The sequence below is a fragment of the Dermochelys coriacea genome, chromosome 3, assembly GCF_009764565.3.
Source record: "Dermochelys coriacea isolate rDerCor1 chromosome 3, rDerCor1.pri.v4, whole genome shotgun sequence".
NCBI lineage: Eukaryota > Metazoa > Chordata > Testudines > Dermochelyidae > Dermochelys > Dermochelys coriacea.
The window spans coordinates 210,735,226-210,752,950 of record NC_050070.1 but is presented as its reverse complement, the minus strand read 5'-3'; the positions used below and the strand labels follow the sequence as shown (position 1 = coordinate 210,752,950).

The following is a 17,725-nucleotide window of genomic DNA, read 5'->3' as shown; positions in this document are numbered from 1 at the left end:
AGATTTTGTGAATTAGGAGGCAGGTAGCCTCTTCGAGTTTATGGCTTAAATGCTAATTGTGCGTAACAGTATGTTTTTATATAGATATAGCAGCCAAACTCCAATTAGCCTCTTAATCTGAAATGATCAAAGACTATACCTGTGGGAAAAGAAAACAAAATAGAATGTAATCTGTAAAGGGATTATTAAAGATGCATATGGAGAGTATTCAGATGATCAAGATCCTATTTCAATTGAAAACAGTTGAAATTGTTGACAGCATATTAGTCCTCCAGACTGCAGTTCCTCACCAAAAGCATTTTTAGGAAAATGTACTGGCTGTAGCAGAAGAAACAGTGACTCGTCAGTGGCACATTTACACCATCACTTCAAGTGCTGCAAATACTACTGCATAGGATTTTCCATATTATCAGATCAGCAGTCTGCTTAGTCTTGTTACTGTCTCGAGCCTTGTCTATGCTACAAATGCTTTGCCAGCATAGCATACCACCAGAGCCCACCGTGTAGATGCAGCTTATACTGACAAGGAGTTTTTCTGTTGGCCTAGTAACATTGCTTTCCAGAACAAGGTTGTGCTGACAGAAGCATTCTTCTGATAGCTGCATCGAGGCAGAGGATTCTGCCAGCATTGGCCTATGTGTGGGTATATGGATGGGGGGGGTTGTTTCCCGACCACACCCACACCTCTGACTAGGACCTGTACTGACAAAACTCTGCCCTAGACGCACTAACTCCAGGTGCTTCAGAGAGAGGCACAAGAGACCTTGTAATGGGAAATTATGGAATACCTGTCTGAGGGGAACTTCTTCTTTCTGTACAGTATTAGTCCTTTAAGTCACTCCCAACGCAGTAGTTAACATGTGTAAAGCGAAAAAGCAAAAAGAAGCATCAAACTATGTATAGATTTAGCATATCCTCTTGCTTAGCAAAAAGAAGTCTCAAATTTAGTGTAAAGCGTATATTTAGTTGCAAATTAAAATGTTTTAATGATTACCAGTGAATTACTATCTTTCTTTAGGAAAATAACTAAAAAGTACAAATGCTTAAAAAAAGCCATAAGTTACTTAAATCAGGGTTTCCTAATTGCTGATTTAAATAGTGATTAGAATTAGTGATTTTAAATCATTTTGATTTAAATCAATCTACCTTGACAAAGATTCTGAGTGTGTATCACTTGATGATTACCTGTTCTGTTCATTCCCTCTGGGGTGCCTGGCATTGGCCACTGTTGGAAGACAGGATACTGGGCTAGATGGACTGACCCAGCCTGGCCGTTCTTATGTAAATATAAAAATTAAAAAACAGTGCTTTTCCCAGTCTAATTTTTATGTCTCAAGTTACAGGGCTTCCACTTGAAAGACTGCTCCCAATTTAATAGCTCTCCACCGTGAGGCTGAATATCAGGAAAAGCTCCTTGAATTTCCTTTTCCCTCATTTCATCCCATTACTTCTAGTTATACCTGTTTGTACCATTCTGAGCAATTCTTTTCCCTCCTTGATGCTTATACCTTCCCAGTACTTGTAGCCAGTTACCCATTTTCACCTGCGACAAAAGGTCTTTTTGGCACAACAGACAAATATAAAATTGTTCTCCAAACATGTTGCCGTTTTTTGGACGGGTTTTAGAGTTGTATTGCAATTAGCAGTGTTGACTTGCAAGAAAATAGAATTTAAAAGTTCAAGTTTCTGACCTTTCGCTCTTTCCTTTGTGTTTCAGTGAGGGTTCCATATTTCATTGACTTGAAAAGGCCACAGGATCAAGGCTTAAACCACACCTATAATTATTACCTTCAGCCCGAGGAGGATGTAACCATTGGAGTCTGGTATGTAAAATTATGCTCCCCCTGACATCCCTTAGCATGTCCTCTGTATCCTTAGTGTGGAGATAGTACTTTGGATCCCAGTGTAGAAACCCTGTCTCTCAACAATTGTCTTTCTAGTCAATGGTCATGACCATTGCTTACTCTCATCTGTGCATGTGTGTATCTTTCTCAGCTTAGGGGCAGAGTTCATGCTAAATGGTATGTAAATCTCTGGACCTCAACTGAACTAAGTTTTAGCAGCATGTGAAACACAGACAGATCATGAATGCAGGGAAGTTTTCTAATTTGGAAATTTGAAGATATTGCCCTGCATTGCTAGACAGGTCATGTCCCTGGACTGTGGAGGCGAGCTGATGAATTAGAGGTTTGCTCATCATCCATGTCTTCGTGTTCTTCAGTTTTGTAAAATCATTGCAGTGGAATGTAGAAATGGAGGATCAGAATATTCAGAGTGTGGGAGGAAAAATGTTCTCTAGAGAGTGGGGGAATGAAGAGGCTTTGCTCATATTCTAACCAACACAAATCAATTTTGTGTTTTGTTGTTGTTTTTACTGAAATTCAGTTGCCACTTTTTAGCTCATGGAGAAGAATTTAAGGTGCTTGACTATAGGCAGCTTCTTGTGTTCTCAGTGCATCATCTGAGGCTTACAGATGATGTGACTGGTGCTGCATAAACTTTTTTTGAGCTGTTCAGCATTCAAGATGACTAGTCTAGTGAGCTAGTTTTGAACATCTACCTTTACTGATAGCTTTCTATTCTCTCTCATTGCACCTGTTTTTTTTTCTAATTTTTTATAACCATGAAGAAAGTTCCCTCTGTCTTAAAAAGAAGAGAGATCACTACAGAGTTAACAATGAGGAGTCCGGTGGCACCTTAAAGACTAACAGATTTATTTGGACATAAGTTTAGTGCATAAAAAACCCACTTCTTCAGACGCATGGAAAAGTGGGTTTTTACCCACGAAAGCTTATGCCCAAATAAATCTTAGTCTTTAAGGTGCCATCTGACTCCTTGTTGTTTTTGTGGATACAGACTAACACGGCTACACCCTGATACTCACTACAGAGTTGAGATGTATGTAAGAGTAGCAACCACTAAAGAAAGGTTAGGCACTGTATCAGCTCATGGGGGATGGGGTGAGATGGGGCTAGTTTTTAATGATCCACCCAGTGAAGTCAAATTGATGAATCCTGGGAGTCTGTTTGAGTTTGTATTGTAGTTTGTGTGTCATCACACTGATACAGTGACAAGATGGGGGTCTTTCAAACTTGAACTGATTGGAAGGAGTATCCTCTTCTGAATGGTGCAATAATAGCCTATAACATATAATTCTTTATTTGTAATGAGGTCCACAGATCCATGACATTGCATAGTCTGAGCTGTGCATCCTTGCCGGCAGACCAAATCTGTCAACCAAAGATGGGGACATGTGGCTCCCTGTCTGAGAAACCGCCAGATTTTGTCTGCCTTTTCAGCTGCAGGCAGACCGGCTCCTTCCTTCTGCAGAGCAAATTTAAAGAAGAAAGAGAAGGGGGAAAATATGGCTTAGAATCTCCAGGCAGTCAGGGTCTGCCTTTATTGGCAGAAAGGATTTTCTTTCTCCTTGGTAGCTGGGACTCTTTCTGTACCCTTGCTTGCTCAGATGGAATGCAGCCTGGCAGGAAAGGCTGAGAGAGGAAATGAGACGCTGTCTCCTGCATCTTCCCTGCTGATTGAGGGCCTTCATGGAGGTCTGTGCCTGTTCTTGGAGACCCAGGCCTTTCTCAAATGCCCAGGCAGATGCAGGACTTCCTACCACCTCCCTTCCTCAGCAGGACAGCTCCCTGCAAGCAGTGGCAGCACCTTCATGGCAAAATCCCCTGAGCCTGGCGCAGGTGACAGCAACCTTCCAGGGAACAGCAAGCAGTGGCTGCCTCGTTCCCCCCATCCCCCCCATGGTGCTTGGGGAGCGTAGGTTGAAGCACTGTACCAAAGGGACAGGGCAGCTGTTTGTCCAGCCTCTGGAGCCTGCTCTCTCAGCCATATCTGTTCACCATGCAGCAGCTGTGCAGCCCTTCCCCTGCAACTGCTGTGGTGGCGGCAGGGAGCCAGGGAAAGAGAACCTGGTAAGGGGCCTTTGGGGCTAACCCTTTCCTCCATTCCATAGCATGCCCCCAGCTCTGCCATGCCTCAGGGCTATTCCTTGCCATAAGCATACGCCTAACCCTATCTTCCAGTCCAGCAGAAAACAGAGGACTCCCTTTGAATGTCCATCTCTCCATGAGAAGGGGAGGTGTTGTGTGGCCGTCTGAGATGCTCCTTTCTTATGCCATATTTTTCTAGTTTAAAAAAAAAAAAAAGTCAAAGGCTTCAGAGAACCTGTGGACATCAAGTATCTCAAGAGAGCCGTACAATAAAATCAAACTTCTAGACAGATGGATGGTACATTAACTTCACATAAGTAGATGTGAAGTATGCCTATCTCCAGATCCCAATTCAACAATCTCTCAAATGCTTCCTAAGCTTTGCTGTAAGAACTCAACAGACGAGTATGAGTCCTTGCCTTTGGTTTAGCAACAGTACTGTAAGAGTTTATAAAATTGCTAGTAATGTTAATGTCAACCTGGAAAGGATGGGGTTTATGTTCCCCCTTCCTGGGTGCCCACCTTATCCAGGCCTCATCTAGAGTCTGTCATTGGTGCCGCCAAAGCAATAAGGATGCAGCAGAGCTCCAGTTTTGTGAAAAAAGAAAAGGAGTACTTGTGGCACCTTAGAGACTAACAAATTTATTAGAGCATAAGCTTTCGTGAGCTACAGCTCACTTCATCGGATGCATTGCTTATGCTCTAATAAATTTGTTAGTCTCTAAGGTGCCACAAGTACTCCTTTTCTTTTTGCGAATACAGACTAACACGGCTGCTACTCTGAAACCTGTCGTTATGCAAAGTTTTGTGAAAGAATCAGTTAAGGGTCTGAGTGTTCCTGGGCTCTGAGTGGGAACAGTCCTGGTCCTCTACAAAGTTGCTTGTTGCAGGAAAGATAGGAGAAGTGGAGAAATCTTATGAAAACAGTCACCCTCTCAAGGAAGTTCCCATTCATGCGCTTTTGTCTCTTCTGTAATTGGTGGTCTCCTGCATTGATATTTTTAGTGGGGCAGTGCTCATGTGAGGCCACTGCAGAGCTTCCTCCTGTCCCTGCCTACACTACCGTGGCAAAGGTATCTCCACCCAGGAAGGTTCTTAGGCCATTCATTCACATGGGGTCAAGTTCTGGCCAAGTGATCTGGTCCAAACAAAAGAGCAAGCACAGCATAAACGTGCAAGAGCTCAAGGCAGTCCAATATGATCTCAGGGCTCCTCTCCCATAGCTGGACTTATCTCAAATCCTGATCAGGACAGACAACACCAGTCAGTCATGTCAGACATCAACAGACAAAAGGAACAAGGTCTACAGTCCTTCAAAGAGAAACTCACTTCCTGATGACTTGGGCAAAGGAGAATCTGCAATCAACATGCTCCCTTCACATCCAAGGCAGAATTGAATGTTACAGGTGACCTGGCTCTGACCTGTAGGCAGAAGTTAAATCATCCAGAATGGGAACTACACCCAGAGGTGTTTCCTCTCCTGGTAAAGAAATGTATGCCTGGTTTATACTAGAAAATTAGGTTGATTTAACTACTTAAGTCAGGGGTGTGAAAAATCCACACCCCTGAATGATGATAAGCTCACCTAAGTCTCTGCGTAGACTGTGCTAAGTCAATGAAAAAATTCTTCCATTGACCTAGGTACTGGCTCTCAGGGAGATGGATTATCTATGTTGACGGGAGAACCCTACCATCAGAGTAGGTAGTGTCTACACTGAAACACTACAGTGACAGATCTGCTTGCCTCCCACTTGAATTACAAGATTTCAGTATTATTCTTTTGCTGGTGGGATCACAGAGCCAAGGCAACAGATGCCTTGTAGCAATGGCCAGAAGGGACTGAGGTTTGCCTCTCCTCCCCAGAGTGCTTCAGGAGAGAAGCAACACTGGTAATTCTGGTAGCCCTATTTTGGCCAAGAGGCTTTGGTTCTCTGATCTCATTACATGGTACAAAGTATGCCCATCTGCTTTCCATCCATAATGGATATGCTGTTGCAAGGGCCAGTCATGCATAAGGTTTTTTAACCTAATTGCCTGATTTTTGAACAGAGCCTCTTAAACCAAAGAGGTTATTAGCTTCCTGGAATAAATCTAATTCAGCAGATTCAAGAGCCTGGTTAAGCTTTAACCATTGGTGCTAGGAGCAGGGTATCAACCCCCACATCTGCATTGGTGTGGCATATTCTCCGATTTCTTCAAAATAGACTCTGGTTAAGCCTGACACTTCAGACTTTCAGAGGCCAAGTTGCTGCTTTTTCTGCTATGCCTAGTGCAATAGACAAGTAGTGAATTCCATCTTACCCAGATGTCCAGCATTTCTTATGAGAGCAGCATCTTTTCTACATCCTCTTGATGTGCATCAAGTTCTTCTGTGGGATCTTACCTGGTTCTCAGATCACTACAGGCCCTTCATTTGAACTGCTAGTGAAGGTGTCCCATTACTTTCTAACCATTAAAATGGCCTTTTCTGATGACAGCTGTGTCTCATAGCAGGTTGAGTTAGGATATGATTTTTTGTACCTCAATACTGCACATTCCATAAGGCTAAAGTAGCACTCTGAACTGATCCTGCCTTCATACTAAAGATTAAGTCCAGGCTCCATAGAGCACAAGAAATTATTCTTCCATCCATCCTTCTCTCCTGTTTGATGATTGCAGAAAAAACACTTAAATATTACTATATCACATAGGATACAGATATTTATAAATGAGATTAAAATAACAGTGTAGAGACACCAGCCCAAGTTGGAATGTCAGACTTTGCTATTTTTAGCCTTGTACCCAAACCAAGTCATGGACTCGGAGACTTGGTGCTGTGGCTTTTTCTTTGAAGTGATGACATACCCAGGGAGTGCTTAGTTTTTTTTTTTTCCCCTAAGGCCATGGAAATGTCTCAACTGGCTCAGAGGTGGAGCTTTGCCTCCCTGACCACTAACAAGTTTGGTCTGCCTCTAAGCTTGCATAGAGCAGAGGACCCAATATCATGAATCTGTCGACTTCATTACTCCAAAAAAGGAAATTTTGGGGCAAGACATGGACATTTTCCTAACCTTTGTCTTAGAGTAGTCTTCACCAAAGCGCTCCTTTTAGAAGCTGAATCTTGAGCTCTCCCAAGCTAGATGGGAAAATCATGGCAGCTGGCCTGACTCTGCCTACTTGTATTGTAACCACTGAGCTATAATGTAGTACAAATGGATTGAAAAGTACAGATCTGTAGCATGTAGTGTTTTCTATTTCAAAGGCTTAGTTGATGTCTGAAATAATTTGTGCATTGCATGTCTCTGGCTGCACTTGAGTCCTACTGAGGTAAATAAATCTCTGATCTAGAATGTGAAAAGTTGAGTAACAAAGCCATATTAATTTTCTGTCTTTGTACCTAGGCACACCGTTCCTGCAGCCTTATGGAAGGATGCTCAAAGCAAAGGCCAGCCATGGTATGAGGACACTTTGGGATCCAACTATCCTGTAATCCTTTACTTGCACGGAAATGCAGGAACTAGGTAAGGAACAAGCATCAGTTATAAAGAGGGATAGCATTTCTTCAATTGTATGTGTACTTGTTTACATTGGATTCCAAAATCGGGCCAAATAATGCCAAAGCAGTTTGTTTCTGTGGGGTAAAAAATAATGCCTGTTTTTAAAAATGGAAATACTTTGGATTTAATAAGTGTGGGGAAGGGAGAACTGACTATGTTGGATTTACTGCTGGAATGAGTTGTCATCAGTTGCCTTTCCAATGCATTGTCTATCACGCTCCTTCATCCAGAGGTCTGGATATGAGAGGGACAGGATGAGTGTTCCATATGCTTCGCGGAGTGGCAAGAGGCTTTCGAACTTACTGGGCCAAGTGTGGGAGGGAAGGGAGCACTTATTTCCAGCATTGTCAAATGTCTGGCCATGTAAACTGTGGGATGAAAATAGCGGTGAGAAGTTGGCTATGCCGCTTTGCTCATATGCAGCCGAAACACGAGTGCCAGATGCTGCCGTCAGTTCATTTTATAATTTCATGTTGAGGAAAGGAAAACAAAGGCAGAGAGAGTAGTTGTTGAGTTTGTGTAAGTTTTGTTGTTGTGTTTGTGTTTAGAGCATAGGATAGGAGCATTTTATAAATCCAGAATAACTGTAGTTTCCTTTTTGTGTATGTGTAAATTCTCAGGGCTTTGTTCTGGGGTGCTAAAAACCATTAGTATGGTAGGACCTTACTTCAGCGGTTTCTTCAGACATCAGCATGTGTGGGCAAGCTTACCATCCTATTTCTTTTCAGAGTAGCAGCTGTGTTAGTCTGTATTCGCAAAAAAAAAAAAAGAAAAGGAGTACTTGTGGCACCTTAGAGACTAACAAATTTATTTGAGCATAAGCTTTCGTGAGCTACAGCTCCGATGAAGTAAGCTGTAGCGCACGAAAGCTTATGCTCAAATAAATTTGTTAGTTATCCTATCTCTGTGTATTGTAGCACTTTAACTTTCCTGTGGGTGGGGCGTGTGTGTGTGTCCCCTTTTCCTTACCAATCTGTATATTCCAAAGTACAGTGACCATATGTTCTGATTTTATAGGGTCAGTCCCCGATATTTGGGGCTCCAAAAAGAAAAAATATTTCTTTTTTAGGCTCCTATTACCTCCCACCCCCATCCTGATTTTTCACACTTGCTATAAGGTCACCCTATTCCAGGGGTTCTCAAACTGGGGGTCGGGACCCCTCAGGACATCGCAAGCTGTCAGCCTCCACCCCAAACCCTGCGTTGCATCCAGCATTTATAATGGTGTTAAATACATTAAAAAGTGTTTTTAATTTGTAAGGGGGGGTCACACTCAGAGGCTTGCTATTTGAAGGGGGTCACCAGTACAAAAGTTTGAGAACCACTGCCCTATTCCAAAGAGTATTGGCACATTTCAGAGTTCATTAACACCCATGTTCTTTTGAAGCCAACATCCATTTTAGAGAGTGTCTACGCTACAGGGAATGCAATAGTTAGGTAAGGTATTTAAAATGTATATTTGTAGAATACCTGCATTTGTCCGTATTTAATTAGAGACCCGGAGAAAAAAGTATAACTCTGAAGATATGTGCCTTTGGAATCTTAAATACTAATGTCTTCCTCCTCTTTCCCTAAATTTCCTTTCACAGAGGAGGGGATCACCGTGTGGAACTTTACAAGGTAAGTGACTCCGTGCGTCCTCCAAACTGTTGCATTATACAGATTGAGGAAATAAAAGCACTAAACGTGTAATCACAAAATATCCTGGCCTTATTGTACTTTTATAGAAAACGAATTATAGTTCTACAAGCCTGTGAGTATTCTCTCCTGGATTTGTAGATTATATCTTTCTCTTTATAATTGGTATCAGAGTGCTGGCGCCTGTAAAATGATCTGATTGCCATGCTGCTTATCCTGTGAATAATCCTTTCCCTTTAGCAAAGCCTTCTTAATTCAGGTCACTTATCGAGTGCAATTTGTCAACTCAAAAGAGGCAGATGACTGTTTCTTTTCTTCCAAAACAAAGAACAACTGAGTTTCGGCAACATGGCATCTAGTGGTTAAAGAGAACGTAATGAAAATATCATCTCGATTTTTAGTTTCCTAGGAACCACTGTATTCTGTAAGACATTTTCCATTTGCCCAAATGGACAAATTAGCTTTGTAGTTATTGTATACATGAGCAAGAAGAGCAGGCAATGTCTGTTTTAAAAAACACACCACAACTGCTGAATAAATGGAGCCTGAGCGTAGTCTAGTGGATATAGCAGAGGACTGAGTGTCCAGACACTTGGGTTCTAGTCCTGGCTCTGCTGCTGCCTTGCGGCATGACCTTAGACAAGTCACTTAACCTGCCTGCCTCAGTCAGCTCATCTAAAATATGTTGCAACAGCTGGACTCAAAAATTATACTTGGTCCATTTACCAATGGTATGTAAAAAAGAAACCTCTGTAAGTGCATGTAGCAGCAAATTCAAATTGGCTAGGTTCTGGCCCCTTTCTTTGGGGCTGCCTGTAGGTTCTGAGCATCACTGGAGCTGCCCAGAGTCTGGAAAATACCAGAGTTGCTTAGAAAAGAGGGAGCAGTTCAGGTAGTTTTCCCTAACTTCCCTTGCCCAGATTACAAATTTCTGAGCAATTTGGTATGTCTTGCAGGTTACAGCAATGAGATCAAGATAATGTCACTCTGCTGCATGGCAAATAGATGAGCATCAGATGTTCGGGGGTGATTATTTTGTTGGGATTATTTTGTTGAAGGAGATCACTAGAAAAATTGAGAAACAACAATAAGTAAGCTAGTGGAAGGAGAGAGAAATGGAGTGGAGCATTCCTTCTCAGCGCCGGTAGTTGGGTGGTGGTGCCAGGGAAGAAGAAAATGCAAATCCTTAGACACGTACCTGCTAAGATCAATATGAAAGTTGGTGATGTGGGAGTGGAGACATACCTGCGAGGTCCACTGACAGTGCTCTGTTGAAGATGAGTTTCTGCCCCTTCCCTAAACGCACCCTGGTGTCTTGGCATAATAATTTCTAAAGCACTTCGGGGTCAACTGATGAAAAACGCTGTATAGACACATAGTACTTGTATGATTATGGATTACACTGTTTAGGAATATAAAAGGGAACTCTGTTCCCTCACACACATCCAGCTTCAGAGACTGTCAACTCTATAGTCAAGGGTCCCCCTATCGCCAGTGGCAGCTGGGGGGCCCTGCTGCTCATGGGGTTTGGGAATTGGGAGCGGTGAGGGGCTCCTGCCAGCGGCAGCAGCTGCTGGAGTCCCTCCGCTGCCAGGAGTGGCTGAGGAGCTCTGGGGTGGGAGCTGGGGGGGGATTCCCTGCCACCCTGCAGGCCTGGGGAGCTGCTGGGGTCCCCCCACTGCCTGTGGCGACTGGGGAGTTTGGGGGCCTGCACTGGCTGGTCAGTTGCAGGGGTCCCACGTCGGCTGCGCTGCTGTGGTGCCCCAATGTCACTGAGGTCTCTGGAAGTCACGGAATCAGTGACTTCCGCAACCTCTCTGACGAAATCGTAGCCTTATACGTAATTACTGTCACCCTGTTCTTTTGGTGACCTTTGCTGTGGTGTTGGAGAGCTGATCCAGGCTTCTTTGTTCTGCATATCACAGGCCTGTCCTATTCACAGCAGTAATTGAAACAATGAGAGCATTGTGTCTTGGAACTACGTATTTATTGGACACAAGCACAAACAGTTGTAGGGAAGACATTGTCCTGTGTACCATCCAGGGGCATGACAGCAAAAAGGTTCTGTTTATAGTTCTTGAAAAAGGTATAAAGCCAGCCTTTCCTTACCCGCTATCCCCCAGCGCACCACACTGAATGTGTCAGAGTAAATCAGTCTTGTAAAGCTAATAGCCATGTGCCTGGCTCTGATGACTAGAACCAGGCCACTCTTAGTTTCAAAGTATTCGCACAAAGGAGTTGCCCTGATTGCTCCAATTTTCTTGTGGAGACAAGACCTAAAAATGCCAAAATAGACTTAGCCACTGTAGGTCCTTTAAAATGTTGTAAGTTGGTACAGTGTGTTTAAGATCTGGAACTTTAAGATCACTTTTGCTAAGGCCTTTTAAAAACAAATTCCTTTGTTAACGTGGCAATTTTTTACTTGTTTGCAACAGAATTTACAAAGGTCATCAGTGCTAAGACACGAATGTAAATCTTCATGATAACAGACCAGTTTTCTAAACAATTTGTTTTAGATGACACGTTTGAGCTTGTTTAAAAACATTCAAAATCTAAAACAGCCACTTTTGATCTATCATACATGTTAATGTCATTAAATATTCACAAGCATCCACAAAATATATTCCATGTATCAGCTGGGTAGGAACAGCTTGTACATTTGAATAATATAAATAAGGTAGCCTTTGTAGTGTTTCACTGAAAAATCTAAAGGTTGGGGTGTGGGGTAGACAGCAGCAGAATTTTGAAATCCCTAATGGTAAAATAGTTCCAGAAGAGAGGCTGTAGCCGGAATGATATCTGTCTCCTTTTGGATTTTTGCTTGATTTTTCAGATTGCACTGATAGAAACAAGGCAAGGTGTTGTCTGTTGTTTTCCCGAACTTAAAGCTGGTGTTCATATAGATGAAAATAATGCTTCCTTAAGACACTGTCACTTGTGCAAAACTATAAAGCCGAGTGAGTATTTACAGTCTCAAAGACAAAATTCATGCTTCAAGGGAACATTTAAAAAGACCTTAAGGCTCATGAGTGGTTCGTCTTGTAGTTTATTACTGGTGCTATGCAAAAAGCGACCTTAAGGGTTCTGCTTCAAGTCATCACATCTGGAAGAGTGTGGAGTAGTGATCAAAACCAGATGAGGGTAACAATGAAATGCTCAGACTCTTCTGGGAGCGCATGTAGAACAAATACCTCTGTGGAATGGTCTGTCTATTTTAGGTACTCCTATGACTCCCATTACCATAACAGCCAAGCACCTAGCTGTCTTTAATGTGTTTATCCTCACAACACCCCTATTGTCCCCATTGCATAGATGGGGAACTGAGGCACAGAGGCTAAGTGACTTGCCGATGGCCACATTGAAGTTTGAGGCGGAGCAAGGAATTGAACCCAAGTGTCATGAGTTCCAGGCCCTCATCCTGACCACAGGACCATTCTTCCTCTCTGTCTGAGGCTGGGGAAATAAGCAGAAACAAAATTACAATCTGAAATAATTGGATGTGTGCAAGTCCTTGCCTGGATCATTGTGTATTCCCTTCTTCTAGATGTTGGATTGATGCCATAAATTAGAACACGTGCTGTGGAACAAAGCTCTCTGTTACTGGGTGTGACGTATAAGTGACAGTATAGCTGTTACTCTGTTTGTGGCTGTGTGTTAAATACTTTCCTTTTCTGTTTAGGTTCTAAGTTCCCTTGGTTACCATGTAGTCACATTTGATTATCGAGGTGAGTGTGTGTTTGTTTGTTAGGAAGCTGTGTTTGGCTCTGTCTGTCTTATCTGGACATTGCTAATTTTGATCTTACTGCTAACTGCTGTTTTTACAGTTTCGGAAGCTGTTACCAGTTAGACATTTCTTGAATTTTCATTGAGTTCTTAAAATCTCAGTAGAATGTGTCACCTTCTTTAATGTTTCTCTGATTTGTCTTTTCCTGTGTAGCACATAAACCATGAGATCCTACTACCTTTTCCCCTTCTCAAAGCATATAATTATATGACCCGCGTCACCATAGTATCTGAACGCCTCACAGTCTTTAATGTATTTATTCTCCCAATATCCCTCTGAGGTACGGCAGTGCTATTATCCCCAGTTTATAGGTGTGAAACTGAGTCAGAGAGAGGCTATGTGATTTGCCTATAGTCACCCAGGAAGTCTGTGCAGAGCAGGTAATTTGACGCAAATCTGCCCAGCTCTAGGCTAGAGCCATAATCACTGAACCATCCTGAAACTCATGGATTGAATGGCCACTGCTGCAGCAATATATTCTCTGACAGCTCAGATTTTGTCTTAAAAAATACAGATATCTATAGGTTTCTTTACTACCCTCCCCAACTTGGTGTGCTTCCAGCAGACAAGTTTTGAAAGCCGTTCATTGGGAATGCCACCCACTGGCCTTGCAACAATTGGATGTCTGGAACTCTGCTCAGCAAAATGTACATTACATCTACTGTCGAGCTGAAATTGTGGAAAAGCAGCATCGCTTACCCCATAACCTCAGCCATGCAGAACACAATGCCATCCACAGCCTCAGAAACAACTCTGACATCATAATCAAAAAGGCTGACAAAGGAGGTGCTGTCGTCATCATGAATAGGTCGGAATATGAACAAGAGGCTACTAGGCAGCTCTCCAACACCACTTTCTACAAGCCATTACCCTCTGATCCCACTGAGGGTTACCAAAAGAAACTACAGCATTTGCTCAAGAAACTCCCTGAAAAAGCACAAGAACAAATCCGCACAGACACACCCCTGGAGCCCCGACCTAGGGTATTCTATCTGCTACCCAAGATCCATAAACCTGGAAATCCTGGACGCCCCATCATCTCAGGCATTGGCACCCTGGCAGCAGGATTGTCTGGCTATGTAGACTCCCTCCTCAGGCCCTTCGTTACCAGCACTCCCAGCTATCTTCGAGACACCACTGACTTCCTGAGGAAACTACAGTCCATTGGTGATCTTCCTAAAAACACCATCCTGGCCACTATGGATGTAGAAGCCTCGACACCAACATTCCACACAAAGATGGGCTACAAGCCGTCAGGAACAGTATCCCCGATACTGTCACGGCTAACCTGGTGGCTGAACTTTGTGACTTTGTCCTCACCCATAACTATTTCACATTTGGGGACAATGTATACCTTCAAATCAGCGGCACTGCGATGGGTACCCGCATGGCCCCACAGTATGCCAACATTTTTATGGCTGACTTAGAACAACGCTTCCTCAGCTCTCGTCCCCTAATGCCCCTACTCGCGCTATATTGATGACATCTTCATCATCTGGACCCATGGAAAAGAAGCTCTTGAGGAATTCCACCATGATTTCAACAATTTCCATCCCACCATCAACCTCAGCCTGGACCAGTACACACAAGAGATCCACTTCCTGGACACTACGGTGCTAATAAGCGATGGTCACATAAACACCACCCTATATCGGAAACCTACTGACCGCTATTCCTACCTACATGCCTCTAGCTTTCATCCAGATCATACCACTCGATCCATTGTCTACAGCCAAGCGCTACGATATAACCGCATTTGCTCCAACCCCTCAGACAGAGACAAACACCTACAAGATCTCTATCATGCATTCCTACAACTACAATACCCACCTGCTGAAGTGAAGAAACAGATTGACAGAGCCAGAAGAGTACCCAGAAGTCACCTACTACAGGACAGGCCCAACAAAGAAAATAACAGAACGCCACTAGCCATCACCTTCATCCTTCAACTAAAACCTCTCCAACGCATCATCAAGGATCTACAACCTATCCTGAAGGACGACCCATCACTCTCACAGATCTTGGGAGACAGACCAGTCCTTGCTTACAGACAGCCCCCCAATCTGAAGCAAATACTCACCAGCAACCACACACCACACAACAGAACCACTAACCCAGGAACCTATCCTTGCAACAAAGCCCGTTGCCAACTCTGTCCACATATCTATTCAGGGGATACCATCATAGGGCCTGATCACATCAGCCACACTATCAGAGGCTCGTTCACCTGCGCATCTACCAATGTGATATGCCATCATGTGTCAGCAATGCCCCTCTGCCATGTACATTGGCCAAACTGGACAGTCTCTACGTAAAAGAATGAATGGACACAAATCAGACGTCAAGAATTATAACATTCAAAAACCCGTTGGAGAACACTTCAATCTCTCTGGTCACTCGATCACAGACCTAAGAGTGGCTATCCTTCAACAAAAAAGCTTCAAAAACAGACTCCAACGAGAGACTGCTGAATTGGAATTAATTTGCAAACTGGATACAATTAACTTAGGCTTGAATAGAGACTGGGAATGGAGAGTCATTACACAAAGTAAAACTATTTCCCCATGTTATTTTCCCCCCCCACCTCACCCCCCACTGTTCCTCTGATATTCTTGTTAACTGCTGGAAATAGCCTACCTTGCTTGTCACCATGAAAGGTTTTCCTCCTTTCCCCCCCCCCCCGCTGCTGGTGATGGCTCATCTTAAGTGATCACTCTCCTTACAGTGTGTATGATAAACCCATTGTTTCATGTTCTCTGTGTGTGTGTATATAAATCTCTCCTCTGTTTTTTCCACCAAATGCATCCGATGAAGTGAGCTGTAGCTCACGAAAGCTTATGCTCTAATAAATTTGTTTGTCTCTAAGGTGCCACAAGTCCTCCTTTTCTTTTTGCGAATACAGACTAACACGGCTGCTACTCTGAAACCTGTTAGTAATGCAGGGAAGTCCATACAATTTGCACTGCTAACAAGGGGTACAGGGATATAGGCTGTTTTAGCTCAGTACTCTTTTCCTAAATCACACAGCCTGAGTGCTATCTTTTCTCCAGGCTTGATCTAGTATCGTGTTGCTGCCCTTTCAGAGCATTTTACACAGAGCATTTTCAAGGAGAAAAGTCTTAAATATAAATTGTTTCCAAAAGCTCATAAAATTCCTCGTCATAATCTTTTAATTGTAACTCACAAAAGGACCGAGTGAACATCTTAGACTGGGTTGGTGTATAATCATACATTAGTTTGTTGAAGGATTTGACCAAGCCATATATATGCTACTTACAGTTGGCCACAGATTATACTGATCTATGAACCAATATCAAATGCCTGTTGAGTAACAACCTCTTGTAGCTCAGCAGCAACTCTGTTGGACAAGGTCTCAGCAGAATCTACTGCACAGCTTGTACCCCCTCTCTTTAGAGATCAAGCATCCAAATGTTTTGAAAATTTGTTCATTACTCTTGCTGGTGTGTGTTATCTCTGTATTTGGCACTGGTGTGACTGCTGCGGCAATACTGTGTCCAGTTCTGGTGCCCACGATTTGAGAAGGATGTTGATGAATTGGAGAGAGTTCATAGAAGAGCCATGAGAATGATTAAAGGATTAGAAATCATGCTTTTTAGTAATGGACTCAAGGAGCTCAATTTATGTAACTTAACAAAGAAAAGGTTAAGGGTGACTCGATCAGTCTATAAGTATCTAAATGGGGAACAAATATTGAATAATGGTCTCTTCAATCTAGCGGAGAAAGGTCTAACATTCAATAGCTGGAAGTTGAAGCTAGACAAATTGAGTGGAAATGAGGCATACATTTTTTTTTTTTAACAGTGAGAGTAAATTAATCATTGGAACAACTTATGAGGGGTCATGGTAGATTCTCCATCACTGACCATTTTAAAATCAAGATTGGATGTTTTTCTAAAAGCTCTGCTCTAGGAATTATTTTGATGAAGCTCTCTGGGCTGTTATACAGGAGGTCAGACTAGACGACCACAGTGGTCCCTTCTGGCCTTGGAATCTGAATCTGAGGAGAGGCGTTTTAAGACCTGAAAGTGGCCGCTCTGCATGCAAGAACTGGCCTATAGTGGAACCAGAATGCAGGATACTGGAACATTCACTTCCAACAGGAGCACCGGCTCTTGCTTTCATTGTCTGCCAAACCTACAATCTGCTTGGCAGCTGACAGTAGCCAAGTTCTAATAGTAGAAGCTTGACTGAGGCTTTAAGTGAGACATGCTGAGACACTTGTGCTGTGCCAGTCTTTTTTTTTTCTTCTTCCAGCTTTAATTTGGTGTACAGGTACAATACAGCAAGCAAGAATATTTTCATGTTTCAAATGCCTTCATAGTTATGGGCATGCAGCTTGTTGATGAAGGCATAAGAAATGCCTTATTTTTCTGGATGGCTTAGGTGTGACTTAAAATGTTTGTGTTTCAGGTTGGGGAGATTCTGTGGGCACTCCATCAGAGAGAGGAATGACCTATGATGCACTCCACGTTTTTGACTGGATAAAAGCAAGAAGTGGAGACAATCCTGTCTATATATGGGGGCACTCCTTAGGCACAGGGTAAGCCTCCAATTCAGATGGCAACTCTCTAGAATAATCAGAGTAGATCTATGTTGATCTTTGACAAATGTAGTGCCATTTATGGATAGTGGCTATAATCCATTCTGATTTGTGTCTAAATTATTTTGCAGTGATTAAATTCAGATTCATTCTTTGCTCTTTTTAATTAGGAAATGGGATAGTGAATAGAACTTGTGTCCTAAAATTCCAGAGGGCTGGATTGGAAATTAGAAGGCAATAAGATCAGCATTACATCATG

At 42.8% G+C, this 17,725-nt stretch overlaps 1 protein-coding gene across 1 annotated transcript in view; it reads left to right on the top strand.

Moving 5' to 3' along the window:
• The window catches only part of ABHD12 (abhydrolase domain containing 12, lysophospholipase), a 60,540-nt gene that overhangs the window by 24,728 nt on the left and 18,087 nt on the right, over positions 1-17,725 (top strand). Inside the window, exons 3-7 of the mRNA XM_038395663.2 lie at positions 1,718-1,823; positions 7,328-7,447; positions 9,073-9,103; positions 12,801-12,846; positions 17,337-17,466. Coding sequence (XP_038251591.1) covers positions 1,718-1,823; positions 7,328-7,447; positions 9,073-9,103; positions 12,801-12,846; positions 17,337-17,466 — 433 coding nt within the window. The remainder of the gene's footprint in view (positions 1-1,717; positions 1,824-7,327; positions 7,448-9,072; positions 9,104-12,800; positions 12,847-17,336; positions 17,467-17,725) is intronic.